The sequence below is a fragment of the Thermobia domestica genome, chromosome 3 (assembly GCF_964235325.1).
Source record: "Thermobia domestica chromosome 3, izTheDome1.hap1.1, whole genome shotgun sequence".
NCBI classification, from domain to species: Eukaryota; Metazoa; Arthropoda; class Insecta; order Zygentoma; family Lepismatidae; genus Thermobia; species Thermobia domestica.
In genome coordinates this window covers 2,694,584-2,718,933 of record NC_137456.1, presented here as the reverse complement: position 1 = coordinate 2,718,933, position 24,350 = coordinate 2,694,584, and the positions used below count along the sequence as shown (strand labels likewise).

Genomic DNA, 24,350 nt, shown 5'->3' with positions numbered 1-24,350 from the left:
TACACTATTCTAGTTTGTGGTGTTTGATTCATCAACTCTCCAAGTTTGGCTTCCCTGCAGTTGGCAGGTCTGCTTGACCTTGAGACGTCACCAGTGCTGTTTTTTTCCCTCTGTTTCTTCAGTTCAGTCCAGGCAGGCGTGCAGTAAAGAGCAACTCAGCAGCAATGTATACTCCGCAACAAAAAGCGCAGTGTGTTATTTGGCTTGTAAAAACTGAGTCAGTTATAACAGTGCAACGTAATTTTAGACGTCAGTATGGTGGTGAACCACCTACAGCAAAAACTATCCGTAATTGGCTAAAGTCTTTCAAGGAAACCGGTAGTGTTTTAAAAGCAAAGTTGGTGAATACGTGGCGAGAAGTGGAATATCGTCTCGACGTGTGCAGGGCCACAAATGGATCCCACATTAAAGTCTACCAACATTAAACAAAACTTGAAGGAATTCTCTTTCATGATATGTAGTCATTGATGTACTCCCAAAAAGATTCCCTACGTAGACTTAGTAAGGAGTTTTAATTTCGTCATTGACGAATCGACGAAAGATGTTTGATTTACTATTTTTATATAAAGTATTAAATAATAACATTGACTATCCAGAGCTACTCACGAAAGTATATCTGAGCGTTCCAACAGGGAGAACAAGACCAGGGAATACTGGTATATTTTTCTGTGAAAGGGCACGAACAAATATTCTCAGTAAATCTCCGCTGTGGAGAATGTGTGACTCCTACAATGAATTAAGTCATAAAACTGGTGTATTAGATATATTCAGTATGTCAGAATATGTATTTAGAAACAGGATTATTACCGAGTACCTGACACTCAAAGTAAATTGATTAATTGTACGGGTAAATGTATATATGCCTATACGACACTATAACAAGGCACTAAACCTGTTGTGTTGTTTTTCTAAATAAATAAATGTAAGTTTTCATTCAACTCCCAATTAAATTTATACTTAAAACTAGGGAGTTCTTTTCAAACACTGTATTTTTTATTTTTTTATTTTTATAATCAGATTCAATTACTATAGTTTTTTTACTTTTAAATTAAATCTAATACGCATCAACAGAGGACTAAGGGAATGTTTTTAAGGCAATTAGTCAATTGTAAACAACTGGTGGAGTCCAAATGTTTAGAAAAGATGAACACAGGTGGAAGGGTAATTAAGTCAGTGCAGGTGGGCAACATATGAGGCCCATGGAAGAAAGTCTTACGTAACTTCCCATACAAACAATGAATATTAGTATTTTGATTTTTAATATATATTTCTATGCTTTAAATTATCTCTTTCAGTTCAGTAAGTTGTCGAAACCGTTACACTGTATTTCAGTTTTAATAAATAAGTGTAGATACTCTGATCAGAAGTGTTAATTATTCCTAAAATTAGCTACTGAATGTTTTATCTGATCACTCTAATTCAAATACTATTTTGTTTGTTGTTATGTGCTATACTGAGTTCATTAGTTTAAGGAAAGGATTACAAATTGATTACAATAAAAAGTGATTTAATGCACCTAAAATTTTCATTTATTAGTACTTTAGCTTATTATTGAAAGATATTGATGCTCACTTGTTTTTGGATTGTTTGACTTTTCGTTGAAAAGTATCTAGTTCTAACGAATTTGGTTAGCGTTTCATGTCCTAGGACGCTGGTCCTAGCGGCAAATCTTCGAGCCAAAGTGTCGCATATCGAATTTCTTTGTCGGTAACGCGGCATTACGTTAATATAAAAGAATTTTCCGTTGCGCGTAAGTAAGGAGTTAATACAACTGATCACCTATATCTTTACGGCAAATTCCATATTTGCATTCATAGATTAAGTAATATCCATATCCAACAAATATACAATTTATTAATTTTGTTTTATTGTTATTTATTTATTGGAGACAATTCAGACCTTAATATCAGCTCAAAGTACGAAACTTACTTGTCGATGGTTGAGAGTATGAACTTAAGTTAGGTATGTGGCTAGTTTCCTGAATAACTGCAACAAAGAAAATATTATGACTTTTACAAATACATGCAATTGTAGTAAAGAAGTTTTGAGTAATCAATCAAGGAATTCTATGACTTCCTACAAAATGCTTAAGTGTACAAGGCATTATCTGAAACAATCATATTTGAGAGTCATAAATAATCCTCTTATCAAACAACAGTCGTCGGCTTGTGGTTAGTCCAGGTTCGCGTGTAGAAGTTACGGTACGACTGAAGTCTAGTATATTAATTTAATTTTTTTTTATTTCAAGGCTATCATTTACTAAGACTGTACTAAAATCTCACATTATCAATATAGTAGCTTCTAGCCAGATATCATAAAGTGATCCCCAACAACAAATGCCACATCTAAAACCACAATTAATTAGCTTCGCCATTTCCAGTCTTCTTGACAACCTCTCCCTCTCACACAATTGCAACTTTGTCAGGATCTTTTCGGGTAAAAAGCAGGTTACTGTAATAAAAAAAATCCACCAAATTCGCAAGATTTGGCTCCCACATTCTCGCTCTCGAAATTGAACCAGAACTTTAAGGGTGACATGTTTCAGGACCTAGATTCCGTCCAGATAATGGTGATTAGGGAACGGAAGTGATCTGCTCAACAGTTCCTTCGATGCACCAATAAGTAAAGTTGTGTATTGGAAAAATAGCTGACTATGTAGGAAGATGAAGAAATAACCCTCCTTTTGGTAAAATTTTTACTTCATCAAATCGGTATGGGAAATTTAATACCACACTGTATATATTCCTAGAACATTCTGTTGAAATCGAAGATATTTGGATGTACACTATGTGATCAAAAGTAACCCGACACCCCCAAAAACATAGTTTTTCATATTAGGTGCATTGTGATGCCACCTACTGCCAGGTACTCATTATCAGCGACCTCAGTAGTCACTAAACATCGTGAGAAAGCAGAATGGGACGCTACGCGGAACTCACGGACTTCGAACGTGGTCAGGTAATTGGGTGTGACTTGTGTAAGAAGTCTGTACGCGAGATTTCCACACTCCTAAACATCTCTAGGTCCACTGTGTCTGATGTGATAGTGAAGTGGAAACGTGAAGGGACACGTACAGCACAAAAGCGTACAGACCGACCTCGTCTGTTGACTGACAGAGACCGCCCACACATCACGCAGGTAAATGCCAAATGACGCCTTGCTTGGTGTAAGGAGCATAAACATTGGACGATTGAAAACGTTGTGTGGAGTGACGAATCACGGTACACAATGTGACGATCCGATGGCAGGATGTCGGTATGGCGAATGCCCGGTGAACGTCATCTGTCAGCGTGTGTAGTGCCAACAGTAAAATTCGGAGGTGGTGGTGTTATGGTGTGGTCGTGTTTATCTTGTTTTGCGTGGCACTCTCACAGCGCAGGCCTACATTGATGTTGTAAGCACCTTCATGCTTCCCACTGTTGAAGAGCAATTCGGGGATGGCGATTGCATCTTTCAACACGATCGAGCACCTGTTCATACTGCATGGTTTGTGGCAGAGTGGTTACACCACCATCTCTGTAATGGACTGACCTGCACAGAGTTCTGACTTGAATCCTATAAAACACCTTTAGGATGTTTTGGAACGCCGACTTCGTGTCTCACCGACCTATATCGATACCTCTCCTCAGTTCAGCACTCCGTGAAGAATGGGCTGCCATTCCCCAAGAAACCCTCCAGCACCTGACTGAAAGTATGCCTGCGAGAGTGGAAGCTCTCCTCAAGGCTAAGGGTTGGCCAACAACATATTAAATTTCATCAGTACCAATGGAGGGCGCCACGAACTTGTAAGTCATTTTCAGCCAAGTGTCCGGATACTTTTGATCACATAATGTATATATTACCAAAAAGAGTATGATATGTAGGCGCCTCATTATTTTAGTGCTTGTTAAAATTTGTTTTCTGTTTTCTTTGTAGTTTGAACGAATGCACCCACGTAACTAATTTATTGAATTTTTCTTTTCCATGTATTATACGATATTGTATACTTTTCTCAGTCAGACAAAATCAGTTATTGGATCCCATAGTAAAGAACAATAGATGTGAAATATAAGAAACACTATTTTTAGACTTTGGAAGAGAGATGTCGAATGTAATCATTTTATAAGAGTTTTGCATCTGTTTTTGTCATCGTCTATCAGAGGAGTTGAGTTTCGAAGAACCGAAGTAACTATGACAACCCCAGACAGAGAAGAGAATCAGAGCAAGACAAATGAGAACCTCGTGCCTTGTTTCCACAACTCCATTCTATAGTTTCATACTGGAAACTTTTTCAAACCCTACAAAGGAAGTCCATACATATATATTTTAGGATGTATGTCAGAAATAATTAACGTTTTTCAGGATTAGGCCACGTACGTGTGCTTCCAACGTCTAGTTGGAAGGTTGCCAGGTGGTAAAATCAGAAGCACCCTCCAGGAAGGTCAACACGCAAAATGAATTCATGGAAATGGGGAAAACAAGTAGCTACCTTATCACAGTGTATACCATGCGAAGAAGTTTGTTTTGTTTTTGGTTTATCGAACTCCTTAATAAACTACAGTTTATCAAGCTTGGGCTTAAATATACCACTTTACTCCGAATTATTATAAACTAGCGTTGATTACTCGCTTCGCTGGATTGAAATAAAAACTTTAACTCCTTATGGAATATGTTTGGTAAAATTCACAGTAAAAATTAAATACTACTAATGTGGGCTGAATTTGATTTAAATGGCATCGGAAGGGTGTCATTGTTTATTTCAACGACCCTGGAAACTATGAATTCGACACTAATATCGGTCAATTTCGGTCATTTTTAAATATCTCCCTCTCTCTCTCTCATAAGTTGGGCCATCAAAGTGAAATAATAAAAATCATCCCAAGCCCGAACCTCATCTATGTGGTAAAGTTTATTGAGATCGGTCGGGTGGTTCAAGAGTTATTAAGCTACAAATGTACTCACTTGGATTTTTATTTATTTTTCAATATCTCGCTTCCTCTCCCTCCTCAAAGTTGTCAATGTGAAATGACAAGAAAACATCCAAAGTTTGGACCTGACCTATGTGACAAATTTGATCGAGATCAGTCTTATGATTCAAAAGTTCTTAAGTTTTATTTATTTTTATATATCTACCAAAAAGAAACTGGAATGGTGAATGGTAGAAACTGGAATGGTGAATGGCAGAAACTTTAATGGTGAATAGCAGAAACTGGAATAGTGAATGGCATAAACTTTAATGGTGAATGGCAGAAACTGGAATGGTGAATGGCAGAAACTTTAATGGTGAATGGCAGAAACTGGAATGGTGAATGGTAGAAACTTCGTAATGAGCAACTTCATAATTTATATCGTTTATCAAACATTGTTAGGGTAATCAAACCTAGGAGGCTTGGTTGGGCAGGTCATTTAGCCAGAATGGAAGAACGTAGGAACGCTTTCAAAGTTTTAACTAGAAATCCAATCGAAAAACGACATTTAGGAAGACCTAGGCGTAGATGTGAGCATAATATTAAGATAGATTTCGCAGAAATAGAAACACAAAGTAGAAACTGGATCCAGTTGGCTGAGTGAAGAAATGAATGGAGAGTTTTGTGAATGCGGCATTGAACCTCCGAGCTCCATACACCATAGAGATAGTTAGTTAGTTAGTTTATATATCTTCCCTCCTCCTCCCCTACATTGTATTGTCAAACTGAAATGAAAAAAAAACATACACACACTTCCAGACCCGAACTTAATCTATGTTGAAAATTTGAACGAAATCGGTGGGGTGGTTCAAGCGATGCGAACTCACAAACATAACACTTTCATTATATAGAATAGGGATACTTTAAAATCAAGAGTAAATCCATGTCAAATCAACCAGTGAGTTTTGCTGACAATTTTTAATGTTGTGCACAAAGTTGTACTATATTTAGAGAGTTAAAAACAATGATTCATTGATTCGTTTTAGATTTCAGTTCTCTTTTGACCTCCCATTTTGCAGAGACGAGCGATGTGATTTTGTACTTTAGAAAGTTCGCGATACACACTGTCTCTACATTATCTAAAATAAAACCATTTGAAAGCGAATTAAATGGACAACATTTTATGTTCAGTGTCCATTTAAACCTACTACAGTACAAATACCTTTAATAACGTTGAATGTTAAAGTTTGAAAAGGGAGATTCGGTGGCTCAGTGCAGAGATTTTACCTCTGGTGTGTGCGATCCCTGATTCGAACCCCATCAAGTAAGCTTGTGGTGGACAACATCGTGTTCGTGGGTTTTCTCGGGGTACTCCGTTTCCTCCCACACTCTCATTCCATCAATTCTTCAGTCATCATTCACTTGCCTTAATCATTGTCTTCTTTAGCCTGAAGGGCATAATCATGAGATATTTCAGGTTGGAGTTGAATTGAGTTGATTTCGCATTTAACTTTCCTTTCAGCAGCGAGGCTATATGAGATGGGACCTACTGATTAACGTAAAATTCTAACACTAGTTTCCATCAGGAATCGAAGCCGGGTCTCCCACACCAAAGGCTAACAGATTAGATACGAAGGGGCTCCTATTTTAGGTTGAACACAAAAATGTTGAAAGACCCATAATAAAGAAAAGTATGAGACTCCCAGGTATCAAACGTTTTTTTTTAGAAAAAAAAATATACTACAAAGCCTACATCTAGAAAAATAACGATAAGTCTTTTTTTCTTTAAGATATTTAATCTCAATTTGCTTCTTTCAAACTAATTTTTAAACGTACAGTACTTGTAGTGAAGTAGGCTTAAATATGCACTGAACATAAAATATATAAAATGTGATTCGGTTTACAAAAGATTTTGTTTGAAATCAACATCTTTAAAAATAATGAAGGTAGGCGTTTAGAGTAAACCTTTGTAAATAGCAGAATACGGTTACCTGCTTGTACAAAATGGCTACCCAAAAAAAGCGAGCATCTAAAAATGAATCAATACTTATTTTCAACTTTGTGAACCAAATTTTAAAGAATAATTTTTCATTAATCTTTTAGTCTGGAATTGACCCTAATAGCATTTTAGATTTTTAATAGCCTTACTTAAATCTTCAAGGCCAAGTCTGTAGGCTTACACAACTTTGCAATTACATGGCTGTAGACTTAATCAAGGTTATAGCAAACTTGCTAGGTCCTCGATTGCAAGCTAGTTTCAGACTTGACACTAATACGTAATGTAAGGCTAGTCTTAAAATTCATTTAAATTGACACATCTGTCGAGCCTGACTTAAAATTTACACTTGGCAAAGCCATACACAGAGAGAACCACTAAGGCTAACTCTGACACACAAACTCCTTGCGTAGCCTTCATTCTTACATCTAGTCTAGGCGTACACAAGTTTATACGTCAAAGCTGTCTCAACTCGAACCATGACTTGAAATTAACACACACAAAAAAAAATGAGGTATTGAAATAACACAAAATGACTATCATTTTAGCGTGTAACTTATATGTTAATTCATCACCAAGGCATCGCTTTCCAAGCATATCAGAAATAACTAGTTACTACCTGAGAGGATTTGCATTGGTATTTATCGTTTAATATGAGCAAATCTTTGCAAATTACATTTGGCACTTATCCCAAGTAACGAATAATGTTTTATGTTTTCTGTAATCGGTCACAATAATATTGTTGTAAGCCTGTGAATTGTCTGACAACAGTTACGTAGGCAATAGTTCTGCTATCTTGTGTTCATATATGCTAAGACACAAAAATAACAAATCAAGAAAACAGCTGAAAGCACAGCTATCTGTGTAATTGTTGTCAGATGATTCACAGGTTTAACACAATATTATTGTGACCGATTACAGAAAACATAGAACATTATTTGTTACTTGGCATAAGTGCCAAAAATATTTTGCAAAGCTTTGCTCATATTAAACGATAAATACCAATGCAAATCCTCTCAGGTAGTAACTAGTTATTTCTGATATGCTCGGAAAGTGATGTCTTGGTGCTGAATTAACACACAAGTTACACGCTAAAGTGGTAGTCATTTTGTGTTATTTCAACACCTCATTTTTCACAGTGCACTTTCCAAAGACACACACAGAAAGGATTTCTAAGATTAAGTCTATCAAGAAAAATTAAGGGCAAACTTAGACTTACTGAAGACGTCCTTGTTTACAGGGGAATGTTTTCATATGGGTTGACCCTCAATGAATATTTGGAAATGAAAGATGTTTAAGATGCCAATCGCTGCAGGATGTTTGCTACCCTCTAACGGAGAGATGTGTAGCTTGTACTGCCGTTGTCCTATAGTATGAAATGGGGCATGCATAACTGCCGTTAATGTCACTGTTACACATAAAAATGTTACCAGATTAAATCAATTAACAAACAGTAATGAAATAATCGCTCCAACTATCTATAACTAAAACTAGAATACGAAAATTCGCTTTCGTTAAATACATGCCTAGAGTAATGAATGGCCGTAAGCCATCGTTACTCGTTAAGATGTGAACGGATTGGCTTCATTAACATAATTAGCAGTAATAATCACTCAATCTATTTGCTGAAAAAAAAAACAATTAAAAAATCGGGACTAACGGACGGACGTAATCACCATTACTCATTAGAATGTTCACAGATTGGCCCTATTAATGAACTCGCCCTAAAATACGCGGCACAGTGGCACAGTAGAAGAGCGTTTACCTCTGGTCCGTCGGGTTCCTGGTTCGATCCCAGTTCACACCAAGTGGGCTTTGTGGTGGACAAACGCCGTGATCCTGGGTTTTCTCTGGTTTTCCCGTTTCCTCCCACTTTATTCATCCCACCATTGCATTTATTTCTCATAATCACGGTCTCCTATTGCCTAACCAGCACAAGCGTGGAACGTAAAACTGAAAACTTTCATTTCATTTTCTTCATTTCCGTCCTAAAATAATCGTTCTTGCTATCTTTTGAGGAAAGAATTCAAAAACTCACATCCCTTCAAGACTTACGGTGTGCAGTAACGGACATAAATAATTACGTACAACTAATGATAATATTACATTATCTCCCAGTTGAATGATCCTGATAATTCAGAATAAATAGGCTTTGCATGAGATGGGAGCCACTGGCCATTTTTTGATTCAGTGGATCTGCAGTTTTCTGAGAATTTCTTACTAAGTTATTTTTTATTCAATCCTACTGCAAAATGACTTGTTTGTCTCCGTGTTTAACGCAAAATAAGCAGATTTCACCGTATGATACATGAAGATATGTCTCTGCTGTTTTGTGTGTGTGTGGGGGGGGGGGGTTACAAGGAAAAGAATTTTCTTATTCCAGGAACTTTCTGCAACCCAACACGCACTCTGGGAGAGCTGGTTGCATATAGAGGTAGGCGTTGAAATGAGAGTCTTCCTACTGTTTGCAGATAATACTAGTTTAATGAACAGCCTATCATCAGAGTAAACAGTCTCTGCGCATGCGTCTCTGAAGCTCCTGCGTTTAGTATATTTGTGTTTGTGTGCTGTAATCATATTAATTAACATATGCATGCTTCGTTTAACATGAAAGCTAAATATAACTATTGATAAAAAAAAGAAGATCCTACGTTGGAACTAACGAGGCATATTTTCTGTTAAATGTTGTACATTTATGTAATTGCGGCATTTAACGATTTTGTTTTAGGTTTCAGATTTCCAAACTACACTGTGCATACGTATAGGAAGTGTTATAGAACAACACTGTTTGTCCATCTGTATGTCGACCAATATTACAGTAAAAAGTGTAAGATATAATGACAAATGTTTTCTTAATGGATGAACTCTCCTAAGAATACGTTCCCCCAAGTCCTTGGCTCCTATTGAATCCAGAAATAGTACAAATAGTACTTTCGTTTTCAATATTGCATTTCCATAGTTTGCATTTCCGAAGTCTATCATAATTTCAGAGTCTGAAATAGGGGTAAAAATGAGGGAGAACGCGGATCGATGCCGTCCCCCACTCTCAAAATTTTTTTATGGTATCATCCACTTCCTAAAACTTATAATGGGGCAAAGATATGCACGGGGTAAGATATGACGTCACTCGTTCCCCTACCTTTTTAGATTTACTTTTACCCCTGGTCTGAAACGAAATTAATTTATTTTCTCTTTGCAACTAGCCTTGCCCGCCAGCCTAATGGATAGAGCGTGCGCCACTTTGTGTTGTTTAATATAAATTTGATAATTATATTTGAGTATAATTAAAACTTTAAAAAAACTCATTTTAAATATAAAGGCAATAGCAACGCTCTTTAGAAAACAAGATATTTCATCAGACGGACAAATCATTGTAACCAACTTCTGGTGAAAGGGAAAGTGTTCTGCCACAATCATATAAAAGGACTCACTTTTAACAACAAGTTATGATTTGGAAGATTTGAAGATTCGAGTTGATTCGACTACCAAGGTTCTTCGAGGTTTTCCAAAAATGGCAGCACACTCTCCTGGCCAGTAAGTTGTCCTTTCTCTCCTAACTGCTTATTTGTTATGATGACATTAGCTATGCCAGATTGTTGGTAGGTCTTCCAACAACAGGCTTCACTTATACTACTGAGCATTCAGATTCATAATTTGTGTAATTATCATGATTGAATAGCACATTTGTTTTTGAGAATGCAAATCTCAAGTTGGCTCCCATTTATTAATGTGTTTGTTTAAAAGATATCTGCTAATGCTAATGGCACACACACACACACACACATATATATATATATATATATATATATAATTAAGTAGTCTCTATAACTGTGCCTATAATAGCGAAAAGGCAGAATGTGACTTTGTATATTATCTGTCTAATAAATCTGTTAACAGATCACATCCATTTCATTCACACATAATACTATATTTTTTAAAGAGACAAAACAACTTGGTGAACATGGTCCCAGAATCGATTCCTGGTAGGAGATAATTAAAAAGTGAACGCATTATGGATTCCACTTAAAATTATAGATCAGGGCTGTTCCCTGCGCTCTCCACCGCCAGTTGATCGAGAAACCTTTTAGAAAAAAAGATAATGTTTCAGCTTAATGTTTGACGAATATACCTTTTTATTCTAAGGGAGACGGATGATTAAGACAAGTGAATTATGATAGAAGAATTGATGGAATGAGAGTGTGGGAGAAACTGGAGTACCCCTATGAAACCTATGGACACGATGTCCTTCACAAGTTTATTTAGGCGGGGATCGAATGACCCCAAGCACATTGATCATATGTTTTTTTTTGTTTTGTTTTGTAAAACTAATTTTTGCAATTATGTTCTAAATTTCTCCGTTATGGGTTGTCCCCAATAATAAGAAAGAAACAAGCTTAAAATTTGATAATTTCATAGTAATATGATAAATTCAAAAGTTGAGAAATTCGATCTAAAGAATTTCATGTTTTTCTTTGGCATACTCTTTTGGTTCCCTTCTATGCATTTCCAGCAATCATTATTCCGCATTCATCAAAACGGTCTAAACTGTGGTTACTTTTTAGTATTTATAGTTAAAATTAACAGTTTAAATTAGAGGTGACATCTATGGTTGTTCTCATAAATAAGTAAAGGTTCTAACACTATGCGTTAGGTCTGCCTTAGGGTAAATTGAAATCCTACTTTGGTTGCTAAGTAAGCAATTAATTTAAACAATTATGATACTAGCATTTCGGTTTTATTATGTACCACTTACTCTAACCTAATGTATCACCTTTATCTTAATGTATCATCTTTAATTCATATCCGTTACCTATTCTCAACCCTTATTATAATATTTTATAGTTCTCGTTAATTCTATTTTGAGATGCTTGTTGCAGAATCTAAAGAGAAAATTAATAATCAAACATTAGGAAACTTGAGGAAGGACTGTGAAGATTATTATAGGATGAAAATAAATGTTAGGAAGAGAAAAGCTATGGTGATTGGAACGAATGGGTGGTGTCAAATATAGAAGTAGGAGGGGAGAAAATAGAACAGGTGGCTAGTTTTCGATACCTGGGTGGTATTATTAGTGGTGATACTAAAATAAAAGCTAGGATTTGAATGGCGAAAGAAGCATTTAGGAGGAAGAAAATATTTTGTGAGACCTTGACTAAAGAATTAAAAAAAAAGACTCATAAAATGCTTTGTGTGGAGTATTGTACTGTATCGGTCACAAACATGAACATTACGCAAAAATGATGAAAAATTACTGGAAGCTTTTGAAATGTGGGTGTGAAGAAGAATGGAAAGAATTAGTTGGGTCGAGCGGAAAACGAATTAGAGTGTGTTAGAAATGGTGGGTGAGAAAAGAACACTGTTAGATATTATTAGGAAGAGGAAGAGAAACTGGTTGGGACATTGCCTAAGAAGAAATTGTATCATGAGGGACGTGCTAGAGGGTATGGTGGCAGGAAAGAGAGGAAGGGGGCGAAGGAGACTACAATTAATGGATGATATTAAAACAGAAAGATCATACGCGAATACGAAGAGGTTAGCGGAGGACCGTGGAGCATGGAAGCTTCTCACAAGGGAAGCTCGGGAGAAAGCACTCGCCTGCAGAGAAACTAAGCATGCCATTTCACATACCAACTCATGCTGATTACAAAAGCCTAACAAAATTCCTATGCAGCTGATAACTTTCAGATAGATTCAACGTTAAAGGCACGATTACGCCTCCTAGTGACCTAACGTTATTATGCGGTTTTCATGGTTTGAACTAGCTACTGTTTGATCATTGGGATCCATTCACAGACAAATTGTCCATTGCAAGTTGGATGACGGATGGTTAAGACGTAATGGTTGAAAATATAACAAAGAATTGCACAAGATTTGTACAACCATTTGATGTGTTTGCATTCCGACCAATCAAAGATTATGGTAGGAGATTTGTACATAATATGAAACTTCTTCATCCGGACGTTATGATGTGCCAACGCAACAATCAAATAAAGTTCGTGTCCACGTTAATGAATCAGTTCCGATCACCGCAATACATTGGAGTGTTTCAGTTTATGTTCCAAGAGGCAGGTTACCAAACAAATTATATGCCATTTGAATGACAATTCGAATTTGCCTTTCGCTTTGATTATGCAAACAGTTCCCTTGAATAATGCAACGTAATTACACATACAAAATGTTCATGGTGCAATGAAGTATATTGTCTGTGCCATTTCTTTATAGAACATAAGAACAGTGATCAGTTTACATTAATAACCTATCATTATTGTGAACAGTATAATGACTAATTTTAACTAATAATCCCGTTAGTTTTTGCAAAATAGTTTTTTTTCTGTTATCTCCGATAGATTTCAATTCGTATCAATATTCGTTGCTAATAATATTGTACGTAACATGTTTAAATGTGCATATATTCATTTTATATATAAAAACTTTGAAGTTGAATTTCTCAAACAGTTCTCAACCGTACAGGAATTTTATTAGCTTGTTGTAATCAGCATGAATTGGTCCTTCAAATGGCATGCTTAGTTCCTCTGCAGGCGAGTGCTTTCTCCTGAACTTTCTTTGTTAGTTGCAGGAAGTGACTTGCCAATAATGGCAGAATATTTATGATAATAATGATGATGATTTTAGAAACCATCATCTAGTCAACGAACAACTTTTTCTCCTCCTCTAGAAATTTAACTAAATGGCACTACACATTAAATGTAAGTTTTTATCAGCTTTACTTAATACTTAATGTAGAAAGAACGTTCTCTCCTCTTTACGATATAAACTACTTTCCTAATATCTCAACATGAAGAAAGGTTTGTAATTATGAAATAATGGATTTAGAGCTAAGAAAATGCATTATAGTTTCATCTATAATAATGTTATTAACAATGTACTCCAGTATCTTTCTATTATTTAGAATGGCTGATCTTTGTTGGTTAATAAATGATGAGAAGAAGCTATTTATAGAAAGAGCCTCTCATCAAAATAGCGAGCGACGCGTTTCTATGACAACAGTGACGTCACTGATCTCCAGCAACACCACCGCTTTCACTCTTACTCGTGTCTTTATAGAGATGATGGGAGGAGAGGGGAAGACCACTAAAGGGCCAGCAACACAAGAATGGATTCTTACGAAACTAAATCTCCTAAAACTACAATGAGAAGTTACTTCTCTCTTGTGTTACATTCGTACGATGATCAATACAAATATCTAATATTCATGGCATTCCTACAACAGTTTGTTTATTCGGAGTTCATTGATCTCAAAACTTCATGGACTTAAAGCTCAAGAAGATCTATGGCAAGCTGGACTGCTTTTTGGACCAAAAGATCCAATATACTTCAAAGAAAATCTGGAGAACTATATATAGTGTAGCCGAACCCAAACTATCACTTAACTCAATATGATGTGGTTATTCAGTAGAAAATATGAAAACTCGATTTAAGGGCCTTTCAAAACTTTTTTGGGGTTCCTGATCCAAGATCCAATATATTTCAATGAAAAATTTTCTTGTAGGCTTTATATCTGGAGAACTACATATAGTGTAGCCAAACCCAAACTATCACTTAACTCAATATGACGTGCTTATTCCGTAGAAAATACGAAAACTCAATTTAGGGGGCGATCAAAAATTTTGTGGCCCCTGATGATCCAAAAACTAATTATTGGCCAAGATCACAATCTTTTAACCATTTTTTTAGTTTTCCTAAAATTCTTGTTAATTTATATGGTAATCAACTTAATGGTTTCCAATTCTGTTATTTTTGGTGAAAAGGAGGGCACGTGCAGAAACTTCTGAACAATTTATAAGTTTTGAAATCATATTTATAAGCTATCTGACCAAAATTGAGTTGAATTTGTTTAGTGTTCCCTTCAGCAGTGAGGCTGTATGACACGTGGACCTTCAGCTTAACGTGAAATCTGAACCGCATGAGCTTCCGCCGGGAATCGAACCCGGTCTTTCATGTAAAAAGTGTGTATGCTAACCGCTTAGATCTACGAAAGATCTCTTGGATCTTTTCGAACAGTACTGTACTTAGCAGTATAAATTATACAAGTCATTAGTTAATTACCACTAATAACTTGGTTCAACATATACCAATTATGAAATGTATTTGCACTTATATATTTAACATATGCTTTCCAAGAAATCTAATCATCTTAATTTTTCAAATATCAGAAAACGATTACACATTATTATAACACCGTTCGTGCACCTTTTATAACGCGGAACAATTCTGGCAACATCTAAGTGGAAATAGTAATACAAAATAGGACATACATTTCCACATAAATTTACACAACGATACGAGACAAGAAAGAATTTTTCGAGAAGCAAGACGAAACTACAAAATATTATTTTCGTCACGTGTTGTCTCGTCTCATGGGTAACACTACCATCAGTCCGCATCAGGTAACTATTACTTTGTCACACAGTCCTTAATTATCACATGTGTTGCGTCATGCCCTCGTAATATTAGTTGTAAGTTGGCTGAACTGACGGAAGCAAGGTGAAAATGGTTATAGAGAAGTGTGATCAGAGTTTTAAACCCAAAGAGAAACTTGCCAGCAGAAATTAATCTCTAACCTCTTGATGTGTACGCTGGTAATGTCATCTCTTGGAACACAGGTGTGGGTTTAAGTACTCTGAGTTTGATAACGACAAGACGAATGTGCTAAGTTAGCAACCAACTGATTCCAGCGAAATCTTGGAAACACACATCATCTCTACGTGGAGTGGTATTTGAGCTGTTGAATTAAGATTACTAATTATATTTCTGGGAATTCCGCATCTGGGGTATTTTAACCTTCACACATTACTGGTGACATTCCGCACTACCAGGGAAAGTGGGGAAAGAAGAAGGTAATGCGAAAGAAATTAAGAGGCCTGGGATCTTTATATTAGATATCATCCTGACATTTGCCTGGTGTGAATAAGTAAAACCTAGAAAAACGTTACTTAAGACAGCAAGTCTGATAAGGCTTTTATATCTTTCCCACCGATTGTCCCAACCGGGAATCGAACCCGGGGCCGCTCGCACCAAAGGCGAGAACGTTGAGGACTATTCTACGTGGGGCCAAGTATCAGACTCTTGAGGAAGCATTTGACTGGTAGGTGCAGTGGAGTTATTCAGACGGTTCGCCCGAACTAGTTGTTAGAATTTCTCAGGTTTCCAGAAGCGATTGTTAAAAGTTTCTTCATCTGTGGATCCAGTGATTGCGAGAAAACTTCTCTACTATCATTGTTGAAGGTAAATACACAAAATATCAATGTAAAGTTCCTATATAACTTAATTTAAGTTACTATTACTAGTATCATTGTAATAAATAATAATAATAATAATAATATAATGAGTCAAATTATTTTACTGGTCGTATGATCGAACCAGCTGTTAAATACTAATAATATAATCGGTTGTTATATGCTAATCATAGAACAAGTTCTGTAATCAGTACATAAAAACCGGTTCTATGATTTGAATGACACAATAAGTAACTGATTCACGCCCGACAAATCTTCATGACCTAGTTTCAGGGATTTCACGTAGATTTCTTGTGTGCTGTAATAGGTGCTTTCGTGGTACCCTTGGCATGAATGATTGCACAATTTTGAAGTCATTACGGCTTTTGTTACCTTCATTTCTAATCATCCTCTTACACAGTTATTATCTGTGACATTATAATATGATGATTACTCTCATTAACGTGCCGAAACATCGTAAACATTCATTAGCGAAACCTACTCCTAAAATAATCTTTTCATTATCTCTTGCTTGTAGACTCAGAGAAGGTGAAATGGGTGGAAGGGGAAATTTCAATTGGTTTGTTATATCGGCTGGATACGAATCAAAGGATAGCAGACTTTAAAAAAATACTTTTGTATTAACCAATGGATCTGATTCAGAATAGAAGAGAACTGACAAACAATAATGAGGAAGTTGGAATGGCCGTCCCGCCCAAATCGTATTCATTTCTACTTCGTTTCCTGCCTTACAAGTCCTATGAGCTTGAACGCACTGTCATACATGGTTTCTAAAGTGATATTACCTTCATCAACACGAAAGGGGGAATCAAGATAGTATGAAATATTTCTAATTTGCGGAACGTAAACAGTCAGTTTGGCTAAAGGGACATCATGAAAATTTCAAACGTTTGAGTATAAAGCACAAATGTCTAAACACACAGAGAAAAATCCGTTCCCCGGACAGCGGTATATTGTACAAATATACGGTATCCTCTTGCTTAATATAGAAATCAGCACGGAGCATAGACCCTACGTTATTGGTATGCTACATAGGCACTGCCCTTAGATGTTACATTAGGACATCTAACAGTTTTCCGTATATCACATGCATATACTTATGTCACCTTCATCAGCTATATGTTCGTATACGTCCATTTGTATGTGAGATCCTGACCGCCTACATTGTTTCATACGGAAAGTACGTATAGATGGAACACTTATACAGAAAGTATTATAAAACATGCGTTTCCCGTTATACGTCTGCTGTATGTTAAGTCCAAAAACTACAGGAATTACGCATGTAACCTATCTTTTTAAGTACGCCACCTACATTTTTTCCTCAGTGCATTGTTAGGTTAATCTATTTTCAACATAATACCCTTACATATCCAGATAATTATGATAGCTTGATACCAGTTTTTCTCTACAGCCATTCTGCTTTGTTGCAGTAAATGTATTCAAGTTGTTTTTTTTAAGTGCACCAGCAGGAGGAAAGTATTTTTTGAAAAAAGTTTTTTTATGTTCCGGAAAAGACGGAAATCAAGAAACCCTTATTTGGTAGAATTCTCCATTTCGTTTGTCGCACATATTCAAGGTTACAACTCTATACCAGCCGTGTTTACGTCTGAATTGTTTCTCTTCTGGTAGTGAAGCATAAGGTTTATCCAGAAACTAGTACAACTTATTTTTTTAATTTAAAAAAAGATTATTCACAATTTTGACACATCAACTTAATAGTTTTCAAAATATACACTTTCAGCATCAACACAGCATTTTTAGCGACTAAAACGTGGTCAAAAATGAAAATGTGAATGTTCCTATTTGGTAAGTTTTAAGTATCACTTTGGCTACAGTGACAGTTGATTTCCTAAACTTCACTCATGGAAACTGTTTGCCGTTTATAGCAGAGCCAGTATTGGATGTCAAAACGAACCTACTTTTGTGCGTCTTGTAACAGCTGATGCGCGCGATAAATGTAGCTCCAGTTTCATATGAAATATCTCATTGTATACTTTCCCGATCTATTAAAATCAAAATGAACCTTGTTTCGGGAGGTATGTAAAGTATTCTAACATCATATATTTATCATAATACATCATTTACTATATATTTATTTTAATTAATTTGTATATTAAGAAATTGTTGAAATTAATTCAAAGTAGCTGAAAAAACTGAATTCAAAAGTTATATATGACATGCTATTCCGCTAAATTTTGTATTGGTTCATAATCTATGATCGATTTACTACAACGATGTGATTAAAAAACAGCTGCGCCTTTCCTTGCAAATTACGAATAAATAAAAAAAAAGTTGTAGTTAATGAAAATTTTAGTATTTTGTTAATGATGAACAAAAATGTTAAAAGAAAGCGAAAATTATTATAAAATAAATGAAAATATTGTTTATAAGATACATAGAAATACGATAGGGAAGCAGGCCCGCAACCAGCCACAGAGATTTGTGGGGTCATGAATAAGATAGGGGGGCCAAGTCATTAAAAATTCTCTTACAAATATCTAAATTTTGATTTTTGTATTAATAATAGCATTTTGTATTGAGGTCTGGAGGGGCCATGAAAAGTTTAGGGGGCCAGGCCCCCGCTGGTCCCCCTCTAGTTGCTGGCCTGTAGTCAAGGGCAACAAATAAAGAAATAGAAAGAATACTTCAGTATAACATAGGAAAGGATAGTAGATGCACACATATTTTAATTTCATTATTTTATAATTCATATGAAATATATACAATAAATTGAATTAAATAAAATAAAATAATTTAGTAATACAAGAAGTGATCATTTGATAATATTAATTATATTAACTTCAGGTTTAAAAGATGAAATAATCCAATTATCGCTAAAAGAGATGTTCGTTTTGATGAAAGACCATTTCAAAAACGATCTATAAATCATAACTGAAACACTGGTAAATCGCCTATGTTCGATTAGTGGTCTTTGCGAAGTCCAAGAATCAACGAATGATCAGAAGATCTCTTACGAAAAGTGTTTCCGAGACGTCACTATGGATTTTTTTTTTTTACTTATGACAAAATCAGATCCATACATTTCAACATTCCGGGAAGACCCTCAGAAGAAAGTTAAGAAATTATCCAAAGATACAAAGACATTACTATGTTTACCAGCTACTATCTCATCTTCTGAGACTATTTACGTGAAAATTCGTCTGAAGATTCGGATAAAGATTCACATGGAGTAGCTGACAATGATTCCAGTGAAGGTGATTATTAAATTTTTGTATTTTGTAGATCTTTCAATAAACTGAATTGTATCTGTATATCGTTTGCTTTAATTCTCCAAAAATACCTTGCTTTATCCTAGTTTTTGCACACTAATTATTCATTAACACTGAAAAATTCTTTTTTTCTAAAATTTCGATCTTTAATGTGTAATTATACATTTTCAAAAACGCATACTACATTTTTATATGACTTAATCCTTTTCTCCAATTTTGATTCGAGATATTTGATCCATCATTTCCAATTTGTCCAATTTAATATCGCATTTGTAATCAGCGAGTTGAAAAGCCCCCAGTATACAAAGTCTTTCTTACTTTATTTCACTTTGTTCAAAATTTGATCCACCATATTGGATCCGCCATTTTGAAGTTTTCAATTTTTATATCCAGTTCGTGATCAGTGAGGTCAATGACCGCCTCATATCCATGTTTGTACACTTTGAAAGATATTTTGAATTTTGTGCAAGTTTTAAGCATTTCGTACCACTGTACGGCCTCTTGAATGGCCTGGACTGAGGCGTAGTGCTGTCCTTTCATGGCCATTTTTAGTCGGGGGAAGAGAAAGAAGTCTGCAGGAGCGGCATCTGGGCTGTAGGGTGGCTGGGAAAAAGCTGTGTGATACCAATTTGGTCAGGAAGTCCATGACAGCAAAAGCGGTGTGGTTCGGCGCATTATAGTGATGAAGCTACTAGACGGACGCGGGCGACTCGTTTTCTGAGTCTCGTTTTCTTAAACTGTTTTAGTTTCACTACGTTTTCGTCAATTTTTGCCGTTGAAGGGAGACCTGACCGTTGCTAGTCTTCAACTTGCTTTCTTCCCTCCCAAAACAATTTGTGCCTTTCAAAAACACTCGATCGACGAATAGAATCACTCCCATAAACAGTCTTGATCATGTCATGGGTCTCACTTGCAATTTTACCCCGTTTGACGCAAAACTTCACGCGTAATACTGCTCTAATAAACTATTCATTGTGGGGATGACTAGGCACTTGAAAGAGGTTCAACTTAAACTCGATCTACACTCCATGAAGGCTTGGAGACGATTGGCGACTGGTGCGCTCGTAACTAAGATCCCACCCACCCAACCAGCGCAGTAACATCTCCCTCCTTCAGCACCATGTTTTGGCGAAAAAAGTCAGTCTCACTACTTCCTGGACAAACTCTGTATGTTTTGTACTACAACCGAATGATTCCTCTGTAGATTTTTTTTTCTGTATGGCCTGGTACTTACGATGGTGATTCATTTCTTTTTCACGCTTACCTCACGCTGAATTCATCATAAATTCACTTGTGAACTGTTCTTTTGCAGGAAGTATAGTACAGTTATTAGTTTTAGGGAATGAACTCGTGTTTACATTTATGTTTACGGGTAAGATTATAAATAGCACATGAACGAACCCTAAGCATTACGTCTACACTATCTTGCGTCATTATTTTACCAATTGCGCCATCTATGCAGTGTTCACTGATGGATTCATGCCTTACCTTTGTTGGAAAAGAACTCGTATACCATAGTGTTTTGTTTATAGCAAACACGCCCATCAAGCACTGAATTCTTACAGTGGTACAAAAAAAAAAAAAGGTTTCTTCTGACAGAGATATCAATTAATTTCTTGATCTTCATTCATTGCAAACTTATTTAAAAAACTAATATCGGGTCCAAAGGGAAAGAAGCAACGGAGGACAAAAGGAAAAGTGTTATCAGGCTTCACAAACAAAATCCTTGTCTGAAGTACCGTAAGACGGGGTTACTAATATTAATAAATTCAAAAGGAACGTTATTATTATTATTATTTTCTTAAATATATGAACTGTACCAGGTCCGTAGCCAGCCTGATTGCTTAGGGCGGGCAATGATGAATACTGAGGGGGCAATGGCAGGGACCTCAAGGAACACAAAAACTCTTTCTCTCTCTAATAGATATATATATATATATATATATATATATATATATATATATATATATATATATATATATATATATATATATATATATAGTTTTTGTTCCTTGAGTACCAAATCCACGACTATCAAATATCATTAACATTTTTTTTTGTTAAAATGATGGTATATAATTCAATATATATTTTAATACACTAAGTAGTACTAAAAGTAAAAAATAATAATTTATTTTAGTAACATTTATTAACTGTTATCTAAATTATAGTATTTTGGAACTACAATACTTTTATTATAAGTAGATTATGAAATATTTTTATGTATAAAAATTAAGAAACAACCCTGACATAAGTAAAATAAATATTTTTTACAGTCCTTATGTAAGTAATTACATCAAAAGGAGTTTATCTGAGCACTTCGCAAATTCAAAAGTCTAGATCTAACACGCAGAATATCTTTGTTGTAAGCCAGGAGAACGAGGTTCGATTTTCTTTCATGTCCCATAGACAGACGTTAAGGTCGAAGGAGAGCTGTCAAATGTGAGAAACAGTTTTCGACCGTGAACGTAGAAGACGGAATAATTAGAACAGCTTCTGTAATCATCTTTAGGCCCGGGAAATCCTCGCCATATTTTCCAATTGGTTTTGTTAGCTCTTCCAGAAATGATGTCTTGTTGATCAGTCGATTTGCTATATCTATTTCCTGCTTCAAATTCTGAAGCACTTTGCAATGCAGGTCTTTGTACTTTACATCACACAGAGGTTTCAAATTTTCTTCACTTCTTTTCTCGCTCGGTAAGTGGTGAATGGCACCAATCACAGCTGTCCCTGTCTCACTAAATCTGCTCCGAATTTCTTCGACGGAGATATCGAGAACTTCGCAGAATAATATTTTCAGCTCCTTCTCGTCTTTCCCTTCTCCAAATTTATGCCTTCCAAATCAACAACCGAATCAGCTAAGCGACTGGGGAGTGTGCATTTGCGTTTCAATGGTTGCTGAATCGAAGTGTTTAAGGCGTATGCCTTCATTGCATCGTGAAGGATATTTTCAAATATTCCTTTGTCTTGCCGGCTAGATCTGAGCTGTTCCGTTACCGATCCTATTAACTTCACAGCGACATCAATGTCCAAATCTCTTCTTTGTAGCAGTGCGTTTGTCGGTTTTAGATATCCAAGAACCCTGAACATGAGCTCAGTAAGGAAACAGAAAATCTTAGTAGAAATTTGATGTAGTAAACCGTAGCTTCAACTTTCATTGAGGCGTGTTCTTCACGGGAAGTTTGAATGCCATCAGTGCACTTAATATGTAAAACCTGTCGTCATGAATTACAGTCACTGTGTCAAGATGTCCAGTCCAACGTTGTTCCAACAATCGCTTTAAACTCCTTCCTGCGTAATCTGCTGCAACGCGTCCTTTTCTGAAAAAGTAATATAGTTGTTGACAAATATCAAAGAGCTCTTTCAGTTCAGGAATTGTGTCAATGGTTCTACAAATAACTAAATGTAATTGGTGATTGAAACAGTGAATAAAGAAAATGTTCCTCTTCAAATCGTCAGAGAAAAGAGCTTGTACTCCATTTTTCTGTCCACTCATGACAGGTGCTTCATCGTAGCACTGTGCTATTATCGTGTCGGTTTTGAATTCTACTTTTCTTAAGCAATCTAAAATTGCGTTCTTAATGCTGGCAGCGTCTTGTTTGTCCAACTTCAGTATAGCTACGCATCTTTCTTGCACTTTAAAATTCACAAGGTACCTAATTGCGAGAGACAAATCTTCGATTCGTTGCTTGTCTCTGGTTTCATCTGCAAGTAATCAACAAAATGTACTTTCGTTTGCTTCATTTACTATTTTCCTCTTAACAGATTCTGCCATGAAATGAATTATCTCATTCTGAATATCCGGAATAGTGTATGCTGCATTAGCAGGGATAGTTTTGACAATTTCTGCTAATTTCGGGTCTTTACGAATACTAAATTCAAACAAATTTAAGAACAAACCACTTGATTGTTTTCCAAGTTGCTCACACCCAGAATCTCCCCTAAAGGACAACTGATTCACAGTCAAGAATTGAATAACTTCCATCACACTTTTCACATAGTACCTATTATTTATAATTACATCACTACACACTTTCTTCACGACAGTTTCGCCCGAGTCCTCACGTTTCCGTTGCTCCAAGTAGCAAGCCACAGCGCGCCTATGAGTTTCAGAATCGGCGTGACGAGAAAATTCCTTATTTTTCTCGGTTGCATGCTTCCAGTCTCTGAAACCATTCTGCACAAATGAGGGATCGCTCTTTCTTGACGGATATTTCCGGCATGGGAAGCAAAAGACAGCATCTAACATAACAGAATACTCGAGCCAATCCCAGGTTTTGTACCATATTGGACGAAATCGTCGAATTGAACCAGAAATGCTGGAACCTGGAAAATTTGCAAGATGTGGTTGAGCGAGTTTTGTATCGCCAAGGTCTGATACATGGCGGAAATCAACACCAACATGGTGGAAATCGGATGTTTGACGTTTACTTTCTTCTTGACCTTCTACACATGTTGATATAGATGACCCTGCTTCTGAATTAGTTTCATTTTCGATAACTTTTGTACCAAAAAATGACTTGATGGATGCCTGCTTCATATTTAAGGCGTTATAATAGTAGAGTAATTGGAAACGTCTAGCGAGATACATTTGCCTGTAGTTCATTTTCTACTGTTTTTGTTTCCTTCTGGAAATTCGCTAAGCACTCTGCTACTTATTATTGCGCGCAATTATAATGGTGTGTGACAAAATCTTTTCAAAATAATAGGTTCGGTGTTCTGCTGCCGTCTTGATTTTTTTCTCTGAGTGCATATAAGGAATTAACGTTCTCTTCATTCCGTATATTTGTAAACAAATCGTGAAACAAATGGTTCGGGGCCACTCAGTGAGCCGATGCAAACTGCTATTTAGAAACATTTTACAATCATTGGTTTATTTTCCTGGGTGCTCCCCGCAAAGACTCAAATCACGTGAAAAACAGCACTGTTGTCGCTTTTACAATAAACAAAACTTCCGAATTCCCCACTGATTTTTTGTATC

The 24,350-nt window shown here is 36.0% G+C and overlaps 1 protein-coding gene across 1 annotated transcript; it reads right to left on the bottom strand.

Annotated features, from left to right (window-relative positions):
* Positions 1–23,084: 23,084 nt before the first annotated feature.
* Positions 23,085–23,909, bottom strand: LOC145681344 (uncharacterized). The gene has a single exon (XM_081753000.1). It carries the CDS (start codon positions 23,907–23,909, stop codon positions 23,085–23,087), a length of 825 nt encoding a protein of 274 aa, XP_081609126.1.
* Positions 23,910–24,350: the final 441 nt, after the last annotated feature.

Bases quoted from the DNA above. Each gene is read 5' to 3' on its own strand.
- LOC145681344 (XM_081753000.1), bottom strand. From the start codon at position 23,909: ATGAAGCAGGCATCCATCAAGTCATTTTTTGGTACAAAAGTTATCGAA.